Below are 18,306 nucleotides of genomic sequence, written 5' to 3'. Positions count from 1 at the left end.
GCCAAACATAGCCGATGTAACAAATTCTCCTCCTTCGGCAGGAGCTACAGGTGATTCATGGGAATGAGGAATATCGCTGGAATTGGCTCCTAACAACAACAGTCTGATGCTATTTTTCACATTAGGTGGAGATGGATGATCGTAAAAATGCCCAAGACCTCTTAGGCGCGAAAAGAAATTGTCCAGGCAATCTTGATTCAAACTTGCTGTGAGAATGTATTTAATAATAATTAATGTTATTTGTTTTACGTCCCACTAACTACTCTTGTACGGTTTTCGGAGACGCCAAGGTGCCGGAATTTAGTCCCGCAGGAGTTCTTTTACGTGCCAGTAAATCTACCGACTGACGTATTTGAGCACCTTCAAATACCACCGGACTGAGCCAGGATCGAACCTGCCAAGTTGGGGGAGAATGTATTTAACGCCGAAAGATTCCATGTATTTGAACAGCACAAACGAAAAAAGAAACTAGGTCCTCTGACACTCTTTTAAACACCCACGCACTTTAAAGGTAAACAAATACATCCGATACATGTGATAACTGAAGAATTTGCCTCGATCTACCCTGGTCCCGCGTGGCTAGCTGTTCCACCGTGACGTCATGCGCTAAGCGAGGAAAATGCAACACCTTCTGCGCACGGCTGAGTGCACCCCCCTGATTTATTGCCATCACTAATGTTTTGAGTTTGCTTATCTTGAGATTTAGCTCCTGGAACTTAACCTTCCATTCATTGAGTCTCGACTGTACTTGTTCCTCAGTTTCCCCCCAGACCATAACATCATCAGCGAAGGCCATTGCTTATAGTTCACCAGAGGTTTTCTTGATGTTCTTCATTATGTCATCCATGATGGTGATAAACAATAATGGGGATAGTGCACTGTCTTGCTGGATTCCACTTTCGGTCTTTAACCGGGATGAATGTCCATCACTCAATCACACACAGCTGGTACAGTTCTCATACAGCATCTGAACTTTCCTCAGCAGTCCCTCTGGCACATTTTTTTTTTTTCCCAATATCTTCTCTCTTGCAGTGCTGACATATACCTTCTCAATGTCAAAGAAAACCATAAACAGATCTTTGCCTTTTCCCCAATATTTTTCCATTAACATATCGACACTGAAGATTAGGTCTGTTATGGACCTATTAGGCCTGAAGCCATACTGTTCCTCATCAAACTGTGGCTCTAAAATGACTTGCAATATGCTCTCTAAGATTTTCTCAATCTCAAGCCCATGAGAAAGGAGTGTTACTCCCCGGTAGTTACAGCATTTTCGGCGATTTCCTCTCTTAAACAGGGGGGATAATGACACCCTTGCTCCAATCAGTAGGTATCTTGCCATCTTTCCAAACTGCATTGAACACTCTGTGTAGCCACTGTAAACCCTGGACTCCTGCTGCTTTGATCATGTCCATGCTGACTTCGATTCCTGGGGATTTCCCTTGTGGCATCTTCTTAAGGTCTGCTTCTGTTTCTGCCCATGTAATGGGAGGTTCCTTTGTGCAGGTTTCAACAGCTGATCTTTTGTTCTCTGATCTGCTTCTGTCCTGTTCAATAGGTGATCAGAATGATTCCTCAGAACCTCTCTGATGTCCTCTTCTTTCCTGGCCAGGTAATAGTAACGAAACAAAATATTCGTGTTGCCTGAATTGCCGGAGTATCACCATCAGTTATGATTTCTAGGTTTCCGTTTTCATTTACATCACTGTTATTACTAAAATTATCTTTGTTAATATGTTCTCCACTTACTGAAAATTCACTTCTACCACTATTAAACGATTCTGTGTCACCTTCTGTGCCTATATTAAGCTTGGTTTCAATATTCAGAGTACTCAATCCCGCCATGTTTACGAACAAAACAACTGAGTGGCGCTAGCTGCAGTTTGCTGTTCATTTATTTCCTAAGCCGTGCAAATTGTGCTGCATGTTCATAGATGCTTCAGCAGTTCACAGCTGAGAAAACTACAGATGTAGACATGTGCAGATAATGCAGCTGGGTGCTTTCAGGCGCTAAGGATTGGAAGTCTAAATGAAGAGATGGGCGCTTTCGGGTAGGAAAGAATTACTTTAGGCCATGGTCGCTTCCTTCTTGGTCATAGCCCTTTTCTATCCCATCATCACCATAAGACCTGCCTTTGTCAGTGCACCATAAAACAAATGCTGTAGTAAAAAATAACCCCAAAGTTGTTTAAATTATGTTTGCTGGAGGCAGAGATAATCAGCACTTATAGCCTAATTTGGATAAATACATCTTCACTTTGATTCTAGCTTGTTAAGAATGGACATAGCCAAACACCAAAATGTGTCCAGATAAGAATTTTGCACATGTAAATAGAAAGACTTGACAATATGTACTGACATTTAAAAAATATCTTCTATTTGTTTCCTTACTCTTGAAATGTGGAGAAGAAATTGTCCATGTAAGGAAACTTAATAGAATATTTACAACTCTGTTATGTATGTTTCAACTTCTTGTGAGTCAACTTTCGCTGGTGGAAGCATTGTAGTTCCCAATGTATTGGCATATGGGTCCTTGTTCTTGTTTTCCCAGTAAAAATAACCTTTGAATTTTGGGAGCTGTAAATTGTACTGCAGTGTGAAAGTTGTTGTGTGTTGGGTCACATAGCTGTCAGCTTGCTAGTAGATAGAACCAAGATATGGAAATTTCTGCTGTAGGAGATAGTGGGTTCGAACTCCACTGTCAGCAGCCCTTAAGATGGTTTTTTGTGGTTCCCATTTCACACCAGGAAAATGCTGGAGGTGTACCTTAATTAAGGAGATGGTCGCTTGCTTCCCACTCCTAGTCTTTTCTTACGCTACCATCACCATAAGACCTATCTGTGCTGACGCAACGTAAAGCAAATTATTTTAAAACAATAAATTCATTGTACCTAGTTGGAGAACTGTGGGACATATATGTAGAACAAGAGCCCTCAGTGTGCAGTATGGACATCAAGAAGTGGTAGCTTCCCCTCTGCCTCAGTTCCCGTGGTCATCATAATTATTTCTTCGCTCCAGCAAGTCGGGTGCGGTTGTGCAAGAGCCTCCTCCAGTTTGTCCTGTCCATCGAAAGATGATGATCATATTTGCGATGACAGTTTACATCTCTGATTTCAAGGTCCTTGAAAATCTGCTTCTCCCAAACATCATGAGGTCTTCCTCTTGGTCTTTTTCGAGGAACACTGCGGTCAAAGTGTGCTCAAGGAGTCCGATGGGGATCCATTCTTTTCATTGCAGTCTCTTCACTTTAAGGCTCTCCAGCAAGCTTCTTTGCAATCCAAGTTGTTGTCGGATCTCCACATTCCTTATTTTATCCTTTTTTCTTTTTCCTTTATAGACAAGAACGGAAAAACTTAATTTCTGTTGCCTGAAGATGACTCTTTGTTGATCCAGTAAGTGTTGCTGCTTCCAAACCATACGTCAATATAGGTACCAGATATATTTGGTAAAATGAATATTTCCATGAATGGAGTTACAATGGCAGAGTTGCCAACTATTACGATTCATTCGTAATAATTACGAATCACCCACCATAATTACGCTTTTACGAATCACATACCACAAATTACGATTTTTTGTTGATTTTTAAATCTAAGTGTATGAAGTGTTCAAACGATACACAAGGAATGCCATTACAGCTCGAATTCTCATAATATTCTTTTCGAATTTCTCAGTAATCATTTAAACCCCTTTCGTGTCCCTTGTTTAAGAATATTTGGAGTTTTCACGTACCGAACGCAGTGAAGTGGTTTATGTTGCGGAGTTGTTGTCTTTGTTCGTCACGTGATCAGACTTCCATGCAAGTATGAGATTTCTTTTGTCTTTGTTTTGGCAGCAAATTGGTAACAAATTCAGTTTCATTGCGAATACTGTGTGCGTGACTGTTGAAGAAGTATTTATTGCGATTTTGCTTGCCAAATTTACATATATTGCACTTCTAGGATATATGCTAATCGTATGTTATGAAATGCGAAATAATGAAGCGATTTCTGGTGCAGGAAAATATGTGTAATGATGCTACTGTGACTAGTGACGCTAGTACGGTAATAAACCAAAAATAGTTCAAAAACTTAGGGATGAATACTAGAATGCATGGCCCTGTTTACTGTGTTTCTCAAAATCTCATTCGCACGTGTTTTGTAGTGTGTGTAGCCGCGATTTTTCAGATAAGTGTGATGAGGAAGAACAAGACTGAATTCCGTGCTAGTATGAACTCTGAATTGTTAAGTGCTCTGTTAGTGCAGAGGATGCACATTATATCAAAAGAAAAAGCATGTCACCAATGTACGTTTACCAAACTGGAACTACAAGCTGCTAAAAGAGCAAGTACAGAACTCAACAAAAGAAATGATCCTTCAACTTCCACTCAGATGTGTTCTGCAGATCACCTGTTACTTTAGCAAGAATCATACACTCTTTATATGCCAATCTTTAAATTTTTACATCTGGTGGAATTGTATGTTATTCATTGATTTTTCAATGATATGTAAATTAGTAAGATGTCGGGAAAAAATTTATACGGCCGCCTCCCCCCCGCCATAATGGGTGCATTGCGAATTGCCTTTCTTGAAAGTTGGCATCTCTGCAATGGTGCATTACCGGGCACGTTGTCTGTGCAGTTAGGTGCACGCAGTTGTAAGCTTGCATCCGGGAGATAGTGGGTTCGAACCATACTGTCGGCAGCCCTGTAGATGGTTTTCCGTGGTTTCCCTTTTTCATACCAGGTAAACACTGGGGCTGTACCTTAATTAATGCCACGGTCGCTTCCTTCCCACTCCTAGCCCTTTCCTATCCCATCGTTGCCATAAGACCTATCTGTGTCGGTGTGATGTAAAACAAATTGTATAAAAAATATATATTTAAAAGAAAAGATGGTGCAGAAATAACTGAAAGGTTAGTACTTCTGTGAGGCAATCACAGTGGGATTACGCTCTCTCCAGTAATTGCGACATGTATATGGGACAACTCAAACAGAAAGCATTAGCCACACCAATCCTGAAATTGAAATGCTTTCTCCGCTATGTGGATGATACATCTATTGTCATAAAGTGGAACACCAAAGGGACTCTGAGCCATGCAATATATATATATATATAAAAAAAAAAAAAAAAAAAAAAAAAAAAAAACACGCACATATTTAGATGCAGAACATCTTGAAGAGGGGAAAGAACATCTCACCAGAACCTTCAGAATAAATAGATATTCGTTTAAAAGAAAAGAAAAAAAAAATGCTATTTGTTCGGGGCGTGGTGTGGATCTTTTGCCCACCATAGTGTATGAACCTGCGTGTAATTGGAATGACAGTAGTATGGAATGTTCTGTGTGAGGAAAGGAAGATTAAGGACGTCACAAACACCCAGTCCCCAGGCCAGGGATATTAATCATTACAATTAAAAACCCATGACCCGGCCGGGAATCGAACCTGGGGCCGCCGGGTGACAGGCGGACACATTGCCCCCTACTCTGCGGGGCCGGACTAGATATTCGTTACACAACATCCAATGAGTTTTTAGAAAATTAGAACAAAATAAAGCCCACAGTAGAAGTGAACACTGAGGAGGAGGAACTGAACCGTACAAAGACAGCGATACCTCCATACATCAGAGACATGACAGGATTGGGAAGATCTTAAACAAATATGACATGAAGGCCATTTACAAACCACACTGGAAGTTACCTTGTTGTTTGCCACTCGTCAAACACACAATAAAATTACAGGCCATGGGAGTCTACCACATTGAGCACACCTGCAGTACCCAGTACATAGGTGAAACAAAGCATCCTATATCTTCCTAATTTAAAGAATACATTCGCCACACCAAGAAAAACAACATGGAAATTTCTGCTTCAGCAAATCATTCATGCGAATTTCATTTGACAGAACCAAGATTTTAGTAGCTGTTCCCCTGAATCTTGAAAGAAAAATCTGAGAGGCTATAGAAATTAAGAAACACTTGAACAATATGAATTTAGAGGAGGGCTACAAAATTAGCTATTCTTGGATGCCTATTATACACAGATTACAATATATGGCTCAGAGCATGAAAATGCAGGACGAACCCTCATGTTTTGTAACAGAACCGGTAACTCCCACCTGACTGCTGAGTGAGATGTATGTTCCAGATGTTTCAAGATATCCTTCTGGGCCTTACGACATGCAGGAGGAGAAGAGGCTGTTTAACGCGAGGCATTGCGACAACTTTTTTATTTTATTTTAGATGCCTGAGGAGATTGATTACCTTGGATTGAATAAGGATAAATCACTCACCGTGACAAAGGATGCTGCAGTGTATTCAAAATGTTGGCAAACTGAATGTAAGGGTACGTTTATGCTGCAGCTTCGCTGCTGGCACATGGATGCTCGCCCTTGCCCCTCGCTGCTGGCTATAACCAGGCTGTTCGCCATGGAGCTTTTACCATGCAGCAGTCCTGCACGCGCACACTGCTGGCAGATCTCATGTGTAGTCGAAAATTCAAAACAGCGGAACTGATAGTTTGTATTTTGCATAATTTGATTATAGATATACAGGGGCTGAACACTTATACTACGAAGACTTACTTCCAAGAGCTACCCCGTCGAAGAGAACCAACGCAGCTCTAGCTGAAGCTTTTGAAGTGCGGGATAAATTCAAAGATCTTTTTACGAGTGAGGCGCAGTTTTGTTGGTGAGTGTATCTTACAATAATTTGGTGTACTGAATGTATAATAAAAAGTGTAAAATGCTTCGCCTAGATTTTTCAGTGCATTTCTACTGCGGGAGTTGATTGAAGAATGAAGTTACAAATGCCTCATTTCGTAATTTAATAGTGCACTTTTGAATAATGTAAAATAAGGGGTTATGGAGTATCTCATTTTCACTTTAGTTAGGTCTCCGACACAGACAGGTCTTATGGCAACGATGGGACAGGAAAAGGCTAGGATTTGGAAGGAATCGGCTGTGGCCTTAATTAAGGTACTGCCCCAGCATTTGCCTGGTGTGAAATGGGAAACCACAGAAAACCATTTTCAGGGCTGCCGACAATGGGGTGAGCTTGCATCCGGAAGAAAGTAGGTTCAAATCCCACTGTTGGCAGCCCTGACGAAGGTTTTCCGTGGTTTCCCATTTTCACACCAGGCAAATGCTGGGGCTGTACCTTAATTAAGGCCACTGCCGCTTCCTTCCAACTCCTAGGCCTTTCCTATCCCATCGTCGCCATGAGACCTATCTGTGTCGATGCGACGTAAAGCCACTAGCAAAAAAGAAAATATTTAATTCAAATTAAAAATACACAAAGATAGATAAACATATAGACAACAGAATAAAAGAAAAATTAAAAACAATGGAAACTTCACTTTTAAACACAATAAAACGGGCCATTATCCTTCATAAAACTGAGAACCAGGTCCACTCCTTTTATCCCATATGAACCTCTCATGATGCTCCGCATACTGCTGGTTTCTAATCGTATTGCGTTTGAAGACAGGTTTCTATAGCAAGTGAGCAAGTGATAACTGAACATGTGTATAGAGTACGAAGAGAGGAAGATTGGGAGAGCAGGTGACCTTGAAAGAACCAATCACAGTCCAAGTTACAGGATAGCTGGCGATGTGCCAGGCTCGAAAATCAAACATGTTCAAGACCATGGATGTGGCGAGGATAGCAGCCAACAGCGCAGCTATAAGCCGGGGTCCAGGGTAAAAGCACCGATTGAGATCCATTGGTTTGTTTCAGCATCGCCTAACATCGAGCAGCGATGCTTGGCGATGTGCCAGCAGCGAAGCTGCAGCATAAACGTACCCTTAGACTCATGAAAAAACAACAACACAGTTCAACCTAGAAGAAAAACTAAATTTGAACCTTAATGGTGGTGGTGGTGGTGATTATTGTTTTAAGAGGAAGTACAGTTAGGCAACCATCCTCTGAATAACACTAATCTCAAGACCAAACCCCATGGCTCTTCAGCCCTTGAAGGGCTTTGCCCTACCAAGTGACCGCTGCTCCGTCCGAGGGCCTGCAGATTACGAGGTGTCGTGCGGTCGGCATGACGAATCCTCTTGGTTGTTATTCTTGGCTTTCAAGACCGGGGAATAACACTAATCAGAGGGAAAAAATGGAAGGGATCCGACACTTCAAAAAAAAGAAGATATCAGCCAAAGGAAGACAGGGGCCATGAAGGGCATGAAGAGGAAAGACTCCCTAGCCCTCGCAAACCTAATAGCGTTGGGGTTGGAAAAGAACAAGAGTTGACGAAGAGAGGTCGGATAGGATAGATGAAAGTGAGGAGCCTGGCACAAGTAAGTGGACGCAATGCCTGGACTCAGCTAAGGGCCCCGTGGTCGCAACACAAGCTCCAAAGTTCAGAGCCCCTGGGGTTTGAATCTTGATGGACACCAACATTGATTTGAAAGCCACCCAGTGTTCTAGCTGCACAGCAATCTGAGCATTTAACTCACAACCATTTTTTTTTGCATTTGAATGACTTCTACCAGAATTAGAAGCCCTTGCGCCGGGCTGAGTGGCTCAGGCAGTTGAGGCGCTAGTCTTTTGACCCCAACTTGGCAGGTTCGATCCTGGCTCAGTCCGGTGGTATTTGGAGGTGCTCAAATACGCTAGCCTCGTGCCCGTAGATTTACTGGCACGTAAAAGAACTCTTGCGGGACGAAATTCCGGCACCTCGGCGTCTCCGAAAACCGTAAAAGAGTAGTTAGTGGGACGTAAAACAAATAACATTATTATTAAGAAGCCCTTGCTTTCCCATACAGTCCTTTAAAAAAAAAAAAATTAGGCCTATTATTCCCACTGTGCTTTCATGCCAAGGTGTGTTAAATGAGAGGCTTTTATATGTTAATGTTGTTTATAATTTTTTAATTCTTTTTATCGATCAGTTGGCCGTGCGGTTAGGGAGATAGTGGGTTCGAACCTCACTGTCAGCAGCCCTGAAGATAGTTTCTTGTGTTTTCCCATTTTCACAGCAGGCAAATGATGGGGCTGTACCTTAATTATTGCCACGGCCCCTTCCTTCCCACGCTTAACCCTTTCCTATTCCGTCCTCGCCATAAGACCTATCTGTCGGGGCGACATAAAGCCAAACATAAAGGAAAAGCAAAACCAAACAATAAAATTTTGTTGCCATTAGGGTTTACTATAGACCACCTTAAGCATCATTCATTTCTGGTGGTTCCTCTTTCAGTCAGTGCAGTATTGCTTCATCCTTTCTGAATGGGCTTCTTTACGTTCTTGCATTCAGGTGCTGCTGGTCCGTTTCCTGTTTGAGTGATCTTGGTCGATCGTTTGATCTCGGAATCCTGTAATTTTATTGATGGTCATCCTATAATTATGCCTGTTATATACCACATCCTGTGGTATTTTCTTTTCCTCCATGTCCTCCTTGACTCCTTTAATAAGCCATTTAATTTGTGTCTTCCTGCTTTCCATGTATTCCAGAATTCTCTTAGCTCTTCTCTCTGGTGGCATTCTTTTGATGTGTCCATAGAAACAAAGTCTTCGTTTTTAAAATGATGATGTGATTTTCTCTTTGTGTATAATTCCACATTTGGTTGCAATCAAAATTCTTGTCCTACTTTCCTAGACCATAGTATTTTCCTCAAGATTTTTCTCTCATTTTTCTCTCACTGTACTCTAGTAAGCATTTGATCGCATACAAACTTTCTGGCATATCACAGTTTTTTAATGTCTGAGTTTTGCAGTGACTGAGATTGACTTTTTTTTCTCATGATGTACATTGTGGCATAGCTAGAGCTCTGCACGGATGCGGATATCTACAAAGTTAGTGTCTTGGCGGATGCAAATGGTATGACAGTGCTGATAATTTCTAAATAATGAAATTTATTGATTTTCACTCGGGTATGCGATTATTTTTGTTTGCGGTAGGTGATTCTTGATAGCGGTATGGAAGAATGGTGATATATAAAGAGCCGAGACCATAAAGTCGTAAATCTGACCTAAGCTTAGTTGGCTCCCGTTTGCAATTAATGGAAGAAGGAACAAAGGTCAATCAGTCAGTAGTTGTCACAAGAGAAAATCCCTCACAAACCTGTGACTGTAGGGTTCTGGTGCCAGATATGAGGCCTATTGTATTTTGTGAACAGATCTAGCCTTTTCAATACATTGAGTGTAATATAGCGTAGTTAAATATTTTCAGTATCCGCGGATAAGTATGCACAGATACGGATAACCTTTTGCCGATGCAGGTGTGGATGAAGGAAGTACGGATGTGGATGCTATTTTGTATATCCGCGCAGGGCTCTAGGCATAACTGATATGCTTGCTGTTTTTATCTTTCTTGCTCTTTCTTGTAACGCTATTTCTGATAACTCCACTCCCCTAGATACAGATATTGTCATGGTTTATAATATTATATGTAATATCAGTTGAGTCGTAGGCAACTTAATGATTTATTTAATTTATGCGCTGATGTATGGTTTTTTGATGAATAGATGTGCGAGAAAGCAGAGGAAGCAATCTGTGAGCAGACAATGGCAGACCTTCTGTACCTGACCGAGAATGATGGTAAACTACGACTCGACACATACTGTATGTAGCATTTATTAAAGCGATAGGGCAGTAAGTGGCTAATGGAACATTAGACTGTGAAGATGAGAAATGGTCACTGCCTAATTGTGCATTATCCATGGTTGCAGTTATCACTTCGAAGGAAATAGCATGGCATATTTTTATACTAATAGGACTATTGAAGAAACAAGGAAATAACATTTACACATTTGATTCAACAGTTGTGAAGTGTGTTACTTTTATCTTGAAAATCATTTGTTACATCGTGACCTGTACTGATTGGGGTATCTGTACAGTATTTTTGGTAAATAACACAATGGATGGTTTCTAAGAATTTGAGGAAGCGGATGCTTGAACATCTTTCTTTTTCAGTTCTCAATTTTAAGATGGGCCATAAGTGACTTTACCAGCTATTGTATCAGTGCTTTTATTGTTATGGGTCAGAATAAATTGATAACATTTTTCTAGTTGTCTCTATCATCTGACATCTTTTGTTTAGAATCTTCACATTTTGTAACAAAATTTCATTTTTAATTTGAGATGAAAACAGATTTCAGATTGTTAATATCCATAAATTTTCTTTAGAATATTACTTGTTTTACTAATCATACCAGTATTTTTGACCAATAGAGATCCAGTTTCTCTTCCATCTGGTAAAGTGGTACATTATCTAGTACATCTGATCAGCCTGGTTACACACTATTACAAAGGTCATATTATTATTATTATTATTATTATTATTATTATTATTATTATTATTATTATTATTATTATTATTAATTATATATTATTTCAGCCACTTAGGTCCATGGTTAACATTTTTCAGACTTTCTGGAGATTTCCAGTATTGCTTTGTTTTGATGGAATACATAGTTTACAGTTGAGGGTGTGATTGTAAATACATTGTCACAGCATGCATATCTAGTAAATTCTGCCATTACCTTGTGCTGCTGGATCTTTCTCACGCCGGCCTTGCCCCTGCCTCCCTAGGTCACGTCGCACTCCCCAAACACTGAAGCAATTCAGACAAGATGGCCCTGCTTTTATAGTACCATAAGGGAAAGATTCCAGAACTCTTTGCACATAGGTTGGAGGAGGAACCAGCTAAAGTGTTGACAAAAAAAAAAAAAAAAAAAAAAAAAAAAAAAAAAAAAAAAAAAAAAACCATCAGAACCAGGTTTACAAACATCAAAAATAAGCATTACTCTTTGAAATACTTAAGAGTTTAGCCTGCGAGAGGGAGCAAATAAATCAATGGTAGGGACATCTAACAGTAGAAGACAAATTCACAAGTTCAAATTTGTTTACATAGAAGGCCTTAGAGAAGGCGCACAGTTTAAATAGCTGGGGTTGGTGTACCTCTGCTACAATTATTATTATTATGTTTAAGAAACAAGTTGTGTGGTATTTTGTCCCTGGATATTTCTTTGATGTACAAGTTCTGTTTTAGAAATACAAGAAATTTATTCTGCCTCTCCAATTACATTCATTTTCTATTCCAGAATATTCTGTAGTGTACTGTTTTGTAAAATTTAACAGTTATGGCCTTTGTTTCTTCAGTAGTAAGGAAGTTTGTGTCCTCAGCCCGAGGTAGTGCAACTCTCTTCAGGCACAGCCCCTGTACAGCATGTACCTGTTTAACTGCGTACCAGCCCTCCTGCTAGTCTTAAATTTCTGGCAGTACAGGAAATCGAACCAGAGCCCTTGAGGATGGCAGCTTATAGTGCTAACCATAACGCTGCTGAGGTTGTCTCTTCAGTAGTGTGTGGCTGTTGCATCTGGGTGCAGCCCTTAAAAGACAGACCCTCCAATGAGGGTGGGTGGTGCTGTTTTATTGTAGTGTTGGAAACTTTCGGGACAAATATTTCAGGTTCCCTATGGGAATCAACATCTATATCAACTGTTATGTATGGTATAAAAGTTGCAGGAATGTTGGGCACGGGACAAGCTCCCAGTCCCCTAGACAAGTGATTCCCATGATCCAGTTGCTTTTGAACCCGAAGCCTGAAGGCCAAGATACTGACCAGTTGTCCATGGAGATTGACCATTTTGTATTATGTATGTCTTCTCTCTGGCCGTATATGTGCCCACAGTGTGGGCACTACCGATTATCACTCAGGTTTGGCTATTCTGATCTCTAGAAAGTATTCCCTCTGCTTCTGTATCTGGGCCACAAGAATGTCCTTCCTTCTGAAGGTGGTTTCAGCTGTTCTTCACCATGTTACTCTTGGTTGTTCTCAACCTCTCCTTGGTTCAGTGGTGGCAAGAGCTATCTGTATGAGATGATCTTCTTCATGTTACTTCACATACCAGCAGAGTTCTCTATCCTCCAGTTTCTCACTGAGAGCGGTGACACCTAAGGATCCTTGCACATGTGCATTTGGTCAATTAGAGTAATACCCACAGACCACTATAGCATTCCAATATTCGCACCTACAGTGTGTGATTTGCATTTGCTGATTATTTTTCTTCTGTCTTGCCCAGCTTTTGGAGCCATACTTGAGGACTGGTCTTTATGACCCTCTTGCAAACTTTCCTGTTAAGCTTTATGGTTATCTGTCTGTTGCACAAGACACCTGCCAGCATTTTATATTATGTGCCGGTTATGAAGTTATTTCAATTTGTTGTTGTCAACCAAGTCAAGAACATGTAGAAGTTTGTGCTACTGTATCTTCCTTTCAAGGATGTTAATATTTGTCAGATACTTTAAGATTGCTATGTTACTTGTTTTTTTATTATTTAAATATTGGGTTATGTTTTTGTGAGCAAAATAATGCTAGGAGACTTACTGAAAAACAACATTACTAATAAAAATATACATTGTTAGTTGAAAATTGACTACCCTTAGAATGGCTGTACAAATGAGAATATTAAGTTAAAGTTGCTTCTTATCTATATAAATAAAAGGAAGTTGGTTTGGAGCGATCTATTCCAAGCATCTTAGAAACTTAAAATTGGTACCAGAGAAGTTGATGATCTCAGGATCCCTAAAAAAAATCTTAAATTCTCAAAATTCCCTGAGGCGTGCTGGGGGTGTTCAAACAAGCAATGGCAAACTACCTCACTCCTCGTCTTGCCTAGTACGCCTCATTTTGGTACTGCCATTGGTTTTTGTGGTTTTTCGATAACCGCATAGCCTTTGTTGGTGCTATTTGAGGATCCAACCAGCCTCTGGGCTGATGACTTGACAGACAGACAATCTGTAAATGAAGAATGAAATATGGGGGCAATTTTATTGATGATGCAGATCTTTGTTTCGAGGTATTTGGTGGGGAAACGGTATGTCGTATCACAAAACGGATGGCACAATCTTCGTTCAATTCGGAGTGTTCTACAACTTTGGTCCTATGACTATCGCTTTCTCTTATACATTAGATGTGGCTGTATTTCTCGATTGTACGTAAATTTTGTGTTTTTAACACATATATTTCATAGTTTGACACACTTATAGGAAAGATAGAATTATCAAATTAGGCACGAACATTTGCCCATCCAGTGGCCATATCTGAACCAAATTCTGTGTTTTTAGCTGTCATGTAATCATCAAAAAGTAATGTACTGTGTGAAAATTGTACCCATATTTTGCCCTATTCAAAGTAGCTAACTCAATCTAACCCATAAATAGAGGAGATAGGAGAAAATGTCATAGGATCAACCATGTAGATCGCTAAAAGAGGTGTTTGTCAATATGGCGTACCGTGTAGCAGCAGTTAGTCTGTTAATGCTGCCTGCTGTCATTTCTTGAAAATACAGTACTTTTGCATCCATCTTTTAGCTCAGGCCAGAGCAAAGTGTAGCTTTCACCGAAGTCCCAGTCTCATCCATGGCTGTGACAATATGGAAGCTGCTGGGGTATGGGTTGTACTGAATAATGACAGTCTGAGTGTCATGAAAGGTGTTGCTCATGGGGTTAGTTGTGCTACAATAACACTGTCTGGCCTAGTGAGGAAAGCAATGGCAAACTACCTCACTTCTCATCTTGCCTGGTACATCTCATTTTGGTACTGCCATTGGTTTTTGTGGTTTTTCTATAACCGCATAGCCTTTGTTGGTGCTATTTCATTCATGCACTTTCAGAAACCTTTATGTGCCATCTGTTCAATAAGGTCACAAACAGCATGAACGTTTTGTTCGATGAAAAAGGGGCTGTTGTTGGTGTAATTCGTATTCCATCACTTTCTGCCCTGACAAAAACTTTTCATACTAATAAAATAATTGCAGCTTTGAAAGGGTTTGTTCCCTGAGCTATGCCTTCAGTCTTCTGAGATTTTCAGCAGGTCTGACACCTTCTTTGGCAAGGAACTTGTGATGGTGCAGTACACATCTTCTTGCTCACTCCTTTCACCCACTGACGAATGGAAAGTTCACTATGCATGTCGGGTGAGGAATGGCTTCATGAATTCCCACCACTTTCTATTCAAGGCCAAAAACTGATTTCCTTGGTATTTCAGTCGGTAGGTGAACATCTCAGTTTATATTTGATCCACTATGTGTAGTAATAATATGTTGAAAATTTTTTCAGTTTACATTTTCACCTATGTGGTCTTACAGTAAACACTGAGTACATGGTACCTGGAGGTTTTAAACTGAGCTAAAATGACATGTGATAGCCAGGATTCAAATCCACGACATCTTTTTGATGGTAACTTGTCTTGGCCTCTGAATTGTTGCAACATAGCAGACTGTTCTGCTTGTGAGGATATTTGCTATAATTACCATAGCTTAAGACGCCTGTTGCTTCCTGGCAGTTCATGTGTGTCATGTTATACCATTCACTTACTCTATGCACTTCTTTGTGTGTTAATGTTACAATGTTAAAGCAAAGCAAAGTTATCTCTGTACAGGCCATGAAGGCCCTTGGAGGGGTGGAAGGTAAAGGGTTCCACTATCCACTTGATGAGGTAGAGTGGTTACTTCTATGCCTGGCCGCCTTTGCACCCAGGAAATAACCTGGTAGTCAGTTTCGGTGTACGCTGAGTGAACGCCAGGGCCATGTGCACCTCCGGAAGTGGAAATCTCGTTTCTTAAGTTTTACGACTTCGTGATGGGGATTTGAACCCATGTCCTTCTGGGCGAACTGAGCACGCCTTTACCGCCTCGGCCAGGCAGCCCCTAATGTTACAATGTACTGCTTGCAAAAGAGAAAAAAAACATGTTTGACATGTACTCAAGGTTCACTAGACCTAATGGCTGGAAACCTACTTTTAAATAATTCGATTGTGGAAATTCGGATCTCTATTGCAAAATTTAATTTTTATGATGATGCAACTACACTGCTGTTCTTTATTTTAAAAAAAGGAAATGTGGTTCTTGAACTGAATTTAAGAAACAAATGGAGAACAGCATTTTATTGTGGAAGTAAATTAAGTCTGTCAAGAACACTAACTATAACACACATAACACTATAGTATACCCTAAAAGAAACGCACATCAATAAACAAAGAATGACATGTTTTGTTCTATAAGAACATTCTCGGATTCTGTCAAATCACTTTAAACCATGTGTGTGTATGTATGTACAATATTGTTTATGTTGTGTATTTAATTAATTAATTTATTTATTTATTTTATGCCTTTGTATGTGGCGAAGTTAGGGCTCACGGCGCTCTCTTACACTTAACCACAACATACAGTACATAGTCACATAACTTGGAAAAATAACATTAACAGTCTCTAGGAACTACCTAAATTAATGGAGTGATATTATAACTGATTATAATTGTTATTTTTAATGATTAATATTATCTAGTCTATCTGCATCACCTAACAATAGCTCTAAATCATACTTGCACTCATACACACTAACATTCATACTTGCCGTCAGTAAACTTGTCAGTGATTATGAATTGGTAATGTTATGAACAAGTGAGACAAATGTAGTAAAGGAACAACATTATGCCAGATAATGCCGAATGATTTCAACCAAAAAGTAATTGATTTTCATCGCTTTGTGATTAAGAAGTGTAAAGTGAAGGAATATTTGCTCTCCCAATTAGGAACCACAGGTCAGATGCCAATCAGTTTACATATGCCACAAATGATATAGATGTTGATTCCCGTAGGGAACATGAAATATTTGTCCCGAATGAGTAAATTTAATGTCCGATAGTGGACCATTATTTTGGCATTATATGCCACAAAGTTGAACAATCGATAAGAAAAGGACATCGAGTGTTATCGTACGTGCTACCGGAAGGGAAAAAGAACGATGTACTGCAATGCTTGCTGTAACTGGTGATGGCAGACAACTTCTAAAAAGAAAAACAACGCCTAAAGTAAAATTTCGGCGAGGGATCCACGTTCTTATCCAAGAAAAAGGTGGATGGACATGTCACTCATACAAGATTGGATACGAACTGTTTGGGGAAATATAGCAAGGTCCCTCCTTCTATGCCCGGCCCTTCTCGTGTTGGATTTTTTTTTTTTGCCGGTATGTTTTGGTTATGTACTTAAATGAATTTTACATTTATTAGTACATATTTATTTCACTTCAGGTCATATTGTCAGTTCGTAATGGGAAGAATATTTTCCAGTGTCGGTACTTCAAACCCATGTGTCCGTCCACCTTACCCGATGTACCCTAATTGACTTTCCAGAAAAATCTCGCGCCAAATGATGATTAACCGCAGATGAGTTGAACCAATGGTGTGTATATTATATTTGATGTATCTTATAAATGTAAATGAATTGAAAATAATTTTTAAATATCTGAATTCCTCAAATAATTTACGCATCCAAAGTTTTTGCCTGTATTTTTTGTCAGAAAAGTGTTAATTACGCGAGAAAATAGGTGCATTATAAAATGAACAGTACTGGCAGGTGTGCAAATGTATGGAACCAAAGCAGTTCTTATACAGGCATGTTATAGTGTTTTATATGTTGTAATTAAGTGTTTTTGACAGACTAAAAAGCTTTAAAGTTAATTTAACTGAGTCAATACTGGAAAGTATGGTTTTCTTCTTAAAAAATTATCATGTAATTGTGCATGGCTAGAGTACACATGTAAAAGTGAAGCATGGGTTCAACATTTTTGGTTGCAGCTTTCATTAGAGGAGGATAGATTAAGAATAGTAGTGGTCATTGTTGACAAGTGGAAGCTTTTGTGTGATAAGGAAGGTGGAAGTGGGAGGGGGAGTGAGGCAAGACAAAGAATGGGAAAAAGAAGTGGTTATATAATATTCTGGACTTGAGCACCAATTGATGTCCATCTTCATAATCTCTCGGGGCAAGAGAGTGGCTTTAACTGTGAAACAATCATCAGTGGAATGTCATTTGATGGAGCCGGGTGTGAATGAGGACAGGAAGATATGTGTTTGGTGTTTTGCAAGAACTGTGGTAGCCATTTATTTGTTTGGCTAGTGTGTTGGTAGGAAAGCCTTCATTAAAGCTGGTCTTCATCCATTTCCTATACGTACAGGTATCTCTTTCCTGTTAGCTTTCTTACCCAAGCATTTATAAATTATTCTGTACTTTGGATAATGTGATGCGTAAATTTAAGCCCACTTCTGGATATTATGATATTTGAAAAACAGTATTTCCATAGCCTATGATTAAAAATAAATAACAAGCTTGTATATCTGAATAAGTATTATCTTTACATTGTATCGATTTATTTACTGTGTTCAAAGATAAGTTCCCTTTTCTCCTATTTTTGGTACATAAATATAGATCTCTTATGTACATATTAAAATGCAGTAAAGAAATACATTATAAAATGGACAGTAGGTGTGCAAATATATGGGACATATTGCAATCAATAGATATTTTTATTACTGGAGGGAATGTTTACAAAC

The 18,306-nt window shown here is 39.6% G+C and overlaps 1 protein-coding gene across 2 annotated transcripts in view; it reads left to right on the top strand.

The window, feature by feature from the left end:
* ash2 (Set1/Ash2 histone methyltransferase complex subunit ash2) overlaps positions 1-11,221 on the top strand; it is a 131,374-nt gene extending 120,153 nt beyond the window's left edge. For both annotated transcript variants that reach the window (XM_067153209.2, XM_067153210.2), the window contains one exon: positions 10,438-11,221. In XM_067153209.2, coding sequence (XP_067009310.1) covers positions 10,438-10,542 — 105 coding nt within the window. In that variant the 3' untranslated portion in view covers positions 10,543-11,221. The remainder of the gene's footprint in view (positions 1-10,437) is intronic.
* Positions 11,222-18,306: the final 7,085 nt, after the last annotated feature.

This window comes from Anabrus simplex, chromosome 8 (genome assembly GCF_040414725.1).
Source record: "Anabrus simplex isolate iqAnaSimp1 chromosome 8, ASM4041472v1, whole genome shotgun sequence".
Lineage (NCBI taxonomy): Eukaryota > Metazoa > Arthropoda > Insecta > Orthoptera > Tettigoniidae > Anabrus > Anabrus simplex.
Note: the sequence above shows the minus strand (reverse complement) of the source record. Positions and strands in the feature narration are given on the sequence as shown.